The sequence below is a fragment of the Schistocerca serialis genome, chromosome 3 (assembly GCF_023864345.2).
Source record: "Schistocerca serialis cubense isolate TAMUIC-IGC-003099 chromosome 3, iqSchSeri2.2, whole genome shotgun sequence".
In the NCBI taxonomy this organism is placed as follows: Eukaryota; Metazoa; Arthropoda; class Insecta; order Orthoptera; family Acrididae; genus Schistocerca; species Schistocerca serialis.
In genome coordinates, this window is record NC_064640.1 from 805,175,447 (window position 1) to 805,183,696 (window position 8,250).

The 8,250-nt window shown below is 37.5% G+C and overlaps 1 protein-coding gene across 1 annotated transcript in view; it reads right to left on the reverse strand.

Moving 5' to 3' along the window:
- The window catches only part of LOC126470654 (glycine receptor subunit alpha-4-like), a 450,264-nt gene that overhangs the window by 20,171 nt on the left and 421,843 nt on the right, over positions 1-8,250 (reverse strand). Inside the window, exon 9 of the mRNA XM_050098640.1 lies at positions 7,784-7,960. Within this exon, the coding sequence (XP_049954597.1) occupies positions 7,784-7,960 (177 nt within the window). The remainder of the gene's footprint in view (positions 1-7,783; positions 7,961-8,250) is intronic.

Consider the following 8,250-nt stretch of genomic DNA (forward strand, 5'->3'; position numbering starts at 1 on the left):
ACCAACCAATCCCTTCTTCTAGTCAAGTTGTGCCACAAACTTCTCTTCTCCCCAATACTATTCAACACCTCCTCATTAGTTATATGATCTACCCATCTAATCTTCAGCATTCTTCTGCAGCACCATGTTTCGAAAGCTTCTATTCTCTTCTTGTCTAAACTACTTATTGTCCATGTTTCACTTCCATACATGGCTACACTCCATACAAATACTTTCAGAAATGACTTCCTGACACTTAAATCTATACTCGATGTTAACAAATTTCTCTTCTTCAGAAACGCTTTCCTTGCCATTGCCAGTCTACATTTTATATCGTCCCTACTTTGACCATCATCAGTTATTTTGCTCCCCAAATAGCAAAACTCCTTTACTACTTTAAGTGTCTCATTTCCTAATCTAATTCCCTCAGCATCACCCAACTTAATTCGATTACATTCCATTATCCTCATTTTGCTTTTGTTGATGTTCATCTTATACCCTCCTTTCAAGACACTGTCCATTCCGTTCAACTGCTCTTCCAAGTCCTTTGCTGTCTGTGACAGAATTACAATGTCATTGGTGAACCTCAAAGTTTTTATTTCTTCTCCATGGATTTTAATACCTACTCCGAATTTTCTTTTGTTTCCTTCACTGCTTGCTCAATATACAGATTGAATAACATTGGGGAGAGGCTACAACCCTGTCTCACTCCCTTTCCAACCACTGCTTCCCTTTCATGCCCCTCAACTCTTATAACTGCCATTTGGTTTCTATACAAATTGTAAATAGCCTTTCGCTCCCTGTATTTTACCCCTGCCACCTTCAGAATTTGAAAGAGAGTATTCCAGTCAACATTGTCAAAAGCATTCTCTAAGTCTACAAATGCTAGAAACGTAGGTTTGTCTTTCCTTAATCTATTTTCTAAGATAAGTCGTAGGGTCAGTATTGCCTCACATGTTCCAATATTTCTACGGAATCCAAACTGATCTTCCCCTAGGTCGGCTTCTACTAGTTTTTCCATTCGTCTGTAAAGAATTCGTGTTAGTATTTTGCAGCCGTGACTTATTAAACTGATAGTTCGGTAATTTTCACATCTGTCAACACCTGCTTTCTTTGGGATTGGAATTATTATATTCTTCTTGAAGTCTGAGGGTATTTCGCCTGTCTCATACATCTTGCTCACCAGATGGTAGAGTTTTGTCAGGACTGGCTCTCCCAAGGCCGTCAATAGTTCTAATGGAATGTTGTCTACTTCCGGGGCCTTGTTTCGACTTAGGTCTTTCAGTGCTCTGTCAAACTCTTCACGCAGTATCATATCTCCCATTTCATCTTCATCTACATCCTCTTCCCTTTCCATAATATTGTCCTCAAGTACATCGCCCTTGTATAGACCCTCTATATACTCCTTCCACCTTTCTGCTTTCCCTTCTTTGCTTAGAACTGGGTTTCCATCTGAGCTTTTAATATTCATACAAGTGGTTCTCTTTTCTCCAAAGGTCTCTCTAATTTTCCTGTAGGCAGTATCTATCTTACCCCTAGTGAGATAAGCCTCTACATCCTTACATTTATCCTCTAGCCATCCCTGCTTAGCCATTTTGCACTTCCTGTCGATCTCATTTTTGAGACGTTTGTATTCCTTTTTGCCTGCTTCATTTACTGCATTTTTATATTTTCTCTTTTCAACAATTAAATTCAATATTTCTTCTGTTACCCAAGGATTTCTACTAGCCATCATCTTTTTACCTACTTGATCCTCTGCTGCCTTCACTACTTCTTCAGTTTTAATCTACAGTTCATAACCAATAGATTGTGGTCAGAGTCCAAATCTGCCCCTGGAAATGTCTTACAATTTAAAACCTGGTTCCTAAATCTCTGTCTTACCATTATATAATCTATCTGAAATCTGTCAGTATCTCCAGGCTTCTTCCATGTATACAACCTTCTTTTATGATTCTTGAACCAAGTGTTAGCTATGATTAAGTTGTGCTCTGCGCAAAATTCTACCAGGCGGCTTCCTCTTTCATTTCTTAACCCCAATCCATATTCACCTACTACATTTCCTTCTCTCCCTTTTCATACTACTGAATTCCAGTCACCCATGACAATTAAATTTTCAGATCCCTTCACTATCTGAATAATTTCTTTTATTTCGTCATATATTTCTTCAATTTTTTCGTCATCTGCAGAGGTAGTTGGCATATAAACTTGTACTACTGTAGTAATCGTGGGTTTTGTGTCTATCTTGGCCACAATAATGAGTTCACTATGCTGTTGGTAGTAGCTTACCCCCATTCCTATTTTTTTATTCATTATTAAACCTACTCCTGCATTACCCCTATTTGACTTTGTATTTATAACCCTGTATTTGCCTGACCAAAAGTCTTGTTCCTCCTGCCACCGAACTTCACTAATTCCCACTATATCTAACTTTAACCTATCCATTTCCCTTTTCAAATTTTCTAACCTACCTGCCCGATTAAGGGATCTGACATTCCACGCTCCGATCCGTAGAACGCCAGTTTTCTTTCTCCTGATAACGACGTCCTCTTGAGTAGTCCCCACCCGGATATCCGAATGGGGGACTATTTTACCTCCAGAATATTTTACTCAAGAGGACGCCATCATCATTAACCATACAGTAAAGCTGCATGCCCTCAGGAAAAATAACGGCTGTAGTTTCCCCTTGCTTTCAACCATTCGCAGTACCAGCACAGCGAGGCTGTTTTGGTTAGTGTTACAAGGCCAGATCAGTCAATCAGCCAGACTGTTGCCCCTGCAACTACTGATAAGGCTGCTGCCCCTCTTCAGGAACCATGCGTTTATCTGGCCTCTCAACAGATACCCCTCTGTTGTGGTTGCACCTACGGTACGGCTATCTGTATTGCTGAGGCACGCAAGCCTCCCCACCAACGGCAAGGTCCATGGTTCATGGGGGGTTTAGGTTGCAATAAAAATATGAGGTGCAATGCTGAAGAAAGTACTGCTTTTATATTATTACATAAAATCCTATGTCTTAATCTCTACAACTTACTTTCCATTAATGTTAAGACACTAATCACAACAAACAATCAACTTCTGTAAACCATTTTGATAGAAATTCTGCTCTCTGGATTTCCATCAACATCAGTGTTCTGCATAAAGGCAGATTTGCACATGTAAATCTCCACATTATCCTGTCTTCTGCAATTCTCTTGAGGTCCACATAATATATGTTTCCCTTTGTGTCATCTGTCTGTATCTTCTCCTTCCTTTAAATCTCTTACAATAAACTAGACCTTGCAAAGCATCTGTTAGCGAGCACTCATGTCTTGACAAATGTCCCATCCAGTTATTCTTCCTTTCTCTTATAATCTGCAGCAGTCTTCTCCTCTCACCAAATCTTTCCAGCACTCTTTCATTACTCACTCTTTCCATCCAGCTTATCTTCTCCATTTTCCTCCTCATCCACATTTCAAATGCTTTTAGCTTTTTTGTCCTCTTGTCCCAGTGTCCATGTTTCTGCCCCATACAGTGCCACACATCAGACAAAGCACTTGCCAGGTCTTTTCCTTAAACCATTATGTAGATTTCCACTTAATAATCTCCTCTCTCTGTTGAATGCCTCTACATCTACATCACATCTATACTCTGCAAACCACTGTGAAGTGTATGGCAGAGGGTATGTCCCATTGTACTAGTTATTGGATTTTCTTCCCAGTCCATTAACATATGGAATGCAGGAAGAATGACAGTTTGAATGTTTCTACATGTCCTGTAATTATTCTAATATTGTCCTCATTATTCCTAGTGATCAGTATGTAGGGGGTTGTAGTGTATTTCTAGAGTTATCATTTACAGCCAGTTCTTGAAACTTTGTTAGTAAATTTTCTTGGGATAATTTACATCGGTCTTCAAGAGTCTGCAGTTCAGTTTCTTCTGCATTTCTGTGACACTCTCCCATGGGGCAAATAAACCTGTGACCATTCCTTTGTTAGCTTGATCTGGTACGGATCCCACATACTTGAGTAAGATTCTACAATGGGTTGCATGAGTGATTTGTAAGCAATCTCATTTGCAGACTGATTGCACTTCCCCAATATTCTACCATTAAATGAAGTCTGCCACCTGCTTTACCCATAACTAAGCCCATACAATCATTCCATTTCATATCCTTACAAAGTGTTATACTCTGTTACCTGTATGAGTTGGCTGATTCCAACTGTTACATGTTGATATTATAGTCACAGGATATTAGGTTTTTTCGATTTCTGAAGTTCACAATTTTACATTTCTGCTCATTTAAAGAATGTTGCCAGTCTTCACACCACTTAGAAATCTTATCAAGATCTGACTGAATATTATGCAGTTCAATTCAAACTTCATTACAGATGAAACTTCCTGGCAGATTAAAACTGTGTGCCGGACCGAGACTCGAACTCGGGACCTTTGCCTTTCGCAGGCAAGTGCTCTACCAACTGAGCTACCCAAGCACGACTCACGCCCTGTCCTCACAGCTTTACTTCCGCCAGTACCTTGTCTCCTACCTTCCGAACTTTACAGAAGCTCTCCTGCGAACCTTGCAGGACTAGCACTCCTGAAAGAAAGGATATTGTGGAGACATGGCTTAGCGACAGCCTGGGGGATGTTTCCAGAATGAGATTTTCACACTGCAGTGGTGTGTGTGTGTGTGTGTGTGTGTGTGTGTGTGTGTGTGTGTGTGTGTGTGTGCATGCATATGTGTGTCTATAAGCTTTAATTGTGAGAATCTACAAATGAAGACTGCATGGCTCTCACTGAATTTTCAGTTTTTCTTGATTGTTCAGTATAAAACTATAATCAAAATGGCTATCCCAGTTCTGTTGTCATGTACCTTGTCTACATTGTTTATGTTCTACATATGGCCCTGACACTGTTTACTATCTGACTGTGGTATTAAATATAAAATTGATGGATATATTTCCTATGATTATTTCAGTACAAGGCTGCACCTTGTTTCAGTACAAGCTTGCAGCTTGCCAAGATGTTGTGTAATTGGAAGTTATGCATATGTTGGCCAGCCCACAGTTTTGTTGGTTCTTTGTAGTGTGCTTCTAAAGCGTGAAAAATTTATTATCCACTTTGATAACTAAGCTATCTGTAACCCACATTCTGTCTTTTGGTGCTCTCTCCCAGCTTTTAGGTAGGATTCTAATCAAGGGAGGATTACTTTTAAAAAACATTAGCCACCTACCACCTTTGCACCAGCAGAAGTACCTCATCAACAATTTCTTTCAAATACTTGTGAATGTTTGCAACACATATGTTGCACACAACTGATCACAAAGATGGGAACCGCGCAAAGAGAAACATATCAATTTCTCAATCTATTGATTCTTGACTTAAAACATAAAAGTTATCTCTGTTGATAAGAAGTTTACATGCTTATTTTTGCTTAATTCCCATCACTGGGATCAGTGGTGTACTAGGAAATGGACTTATAACCTGAAATCTAGGTTGTATAGCAATAATAAAGTCTGTGAAACAAGACTAGAAAAGTAAACTATGGAAACTTCAGGTTGGAATATCAACAATGTAAGGAAAAAAATAGATTGCTACATGCTGTAAAGATGGATTGCTGAGTTGCAGACAGGCACAACAAAAAGAGACTTACACATCGAGCTCCAGTCCAGGCTGCCAGAGGTGGCAGTTATGCGATTGTGAGATATGTTTGCTTGTGTGTGTGTGTGTGTGTGTGTGTGTGTGTGTGTGTGTGTTTCCTTTTCTGAAGACGACTTTGGTTAAAAGTTAACGCATATGTGTGTTTTTGTTTTGCCTGTCTGCAACTCAATTTTTCAAAATGGTTCACATGACTCTAAGCACTATGGGACTAAACATCTGAGGTCATCAGTCCCATAGACTTAGACTAATTAAACCTAACTAACCTAAGGACATCACACACATCCGTGCCCAAGACAGGATTCGAACCTGTGACCGAAGCAGCAGTGCGGTTCTGGACTGAAGTGCCTAGAACCGCCCGGCCACAGTGGCCAGCCTCAATTTTTCATCTCAAGGTAAATAACAATCTATCTTTCCCTTATATTGTTGATGGCTAAAAAGGTGCTTCACTTAATTAACATGATATATAGTATTTCACCAAAAATCCACAGCTGAATCAGATAAAATGATACATTCCTATAATCACAAGATGTTGTAGCTGCTTCAATTTCTTGATAAATAATTATTTTTATGAACATTGGCCATACAGTAAACTACTTGCTACTATGCAAGCCATGACTGTCCAGTAAAACCAACACTGGTAGTAATACCTGGAATTGTACAATGAAGTCACAAAGAGGAAAGGAGAGAAGATGAGAGATACATTGTAACCTGCTAAAAGGAGTTTTTTGAAGTATAAAAAAAGTGTCACACATGTGAAATCAAATGTCAGAAAAATGCAATATAGAATAAATAAATTTACATGAGAATAATATGCTTACAGTTAAGTGGCTTGACAGATACCATTTCAGACAAAACATCAGCACTCATTTTTATTTACCATGAATACAATATTTGTCAGAAACAGATATGTACACAAATACTTAAGAATGTAAAACGGTTCTTAGGCAACAGGAAATTAAAAAAAATTACCTCACATGATTGAACTATTGAACTATTTGCCACTTCAGATTTGCAGAAGTTAAATACTGCATGGCATTCACACTATGTAGTATACTTTCATAATGCAAACATACATTAGTTCTGCTACAAAATCCATCAGTGAAGTAAAAGATGATGTCATTAACCAGTCCTTCAGGCTCCTCTTAACAATACCTTATAAACAGCTAAACATTTGGTAGTCATTGGCAAGTAATTAAAAATATGTTTGTTTCAATAATGGAAGTATTTTTGGACCAAATTAAGCCCCCTTAAGTTTAATGTAGAGTATGCTTATTTGTGGTAGGCTCCATTGGTTTTTCAAACTGAGATATTGACTGAAGATAGGGATTTGTTATTTATGAAAGACATTCATTGAAGAACTGAATATACTGAGAATCAGATGACGATATCATGAAGATAAATGAATGAAACCACAGAAAGTCTCTTAAGAGCATTCATGGTTGCAGAAAATGAAAAGAAATTTTACAGTTATTGAATTATTATAATCATTTTGTGTGTTTACTAAAATATTTCTTGGATTATATTTTCATTTCATTCTATTATGTATAAATGGAGACAATTTGCAAAAAATGTTGTCATTCACTGCTTGATAAACAGGGTACTTTGGATCGTAACAGTAAGTTACCTAATACTTATAAAAATATCAGTGTGAGTGCACTCATCAAATTTAAAGAAAACACAATAAGGACAAGAAACATAAGAGATGATATCTGTATAATTACACCAACACATGTTGCTATAGTACATGTTACACATATATTTATTTTCAGATGAGCTAAGACTGAGGTTACTGTGCCATTCTCTGCTCAAATTATACAACTATATTTGCAATTTAAAACTTTTCTTTTCCTTTGCCTGAGATGGTAAAAGTAATTCCTGTATATAAAACAGGACATGAGAATAAATGCCAAATGAGACATAACTATTTTATACGAACTTTGACTATTTCAAGTCCAGTGAAACTGACTTGCTTTAGACAAATGATAGAATGCTTCACTGTCACCATGATACAGATTTTATGTTTGAGATAGACATAATTTTAAATTTCCTTTCTTTGTTTTTCATTCTAACAACTAGAACTAAAAACCTGACTTTTTATTAAAATGGCTATTCTCTGAAACTTTATAAACAAATGAGTAATGATATGATATCAGTTAAATATTCTTACCCAATGTTAGAAGTGATGTTACACCAAGAGTCACTCTTGCAGGTATGGCTTCAGGTTTAATCCAGAAAGATATCCATGACATAACAACAATGAGAGCAGAAGGAATATATGTGTGAAACAGATGGTAACCAAGGCGTCTTCTTAAGTTGAACACAACTACCAGGCATGTAAAATTACCTGAAACATATTTTCACATCTAGTGAGTAATCAGCACATATATTAATTACAGAATTGTTTGAATGTCTCTATTAAAGGCACATAAAAAGCTGGAAGGTGTGTCTCAAAGACCAGAGTGGATTAGAAACAAAAATTTATTGAATTCAGTTAGTATGGCTTCAGGTCCAAAGAAAAAGAAAACAAAGAGACAATTCCTTGACTGGAAAGAATGGGTAATACACCCCAGACTATGAAACTGTTAGTCATTATGAAAAGATGACATTAGATAGGAAAACTGGTTAGGTGTGGAC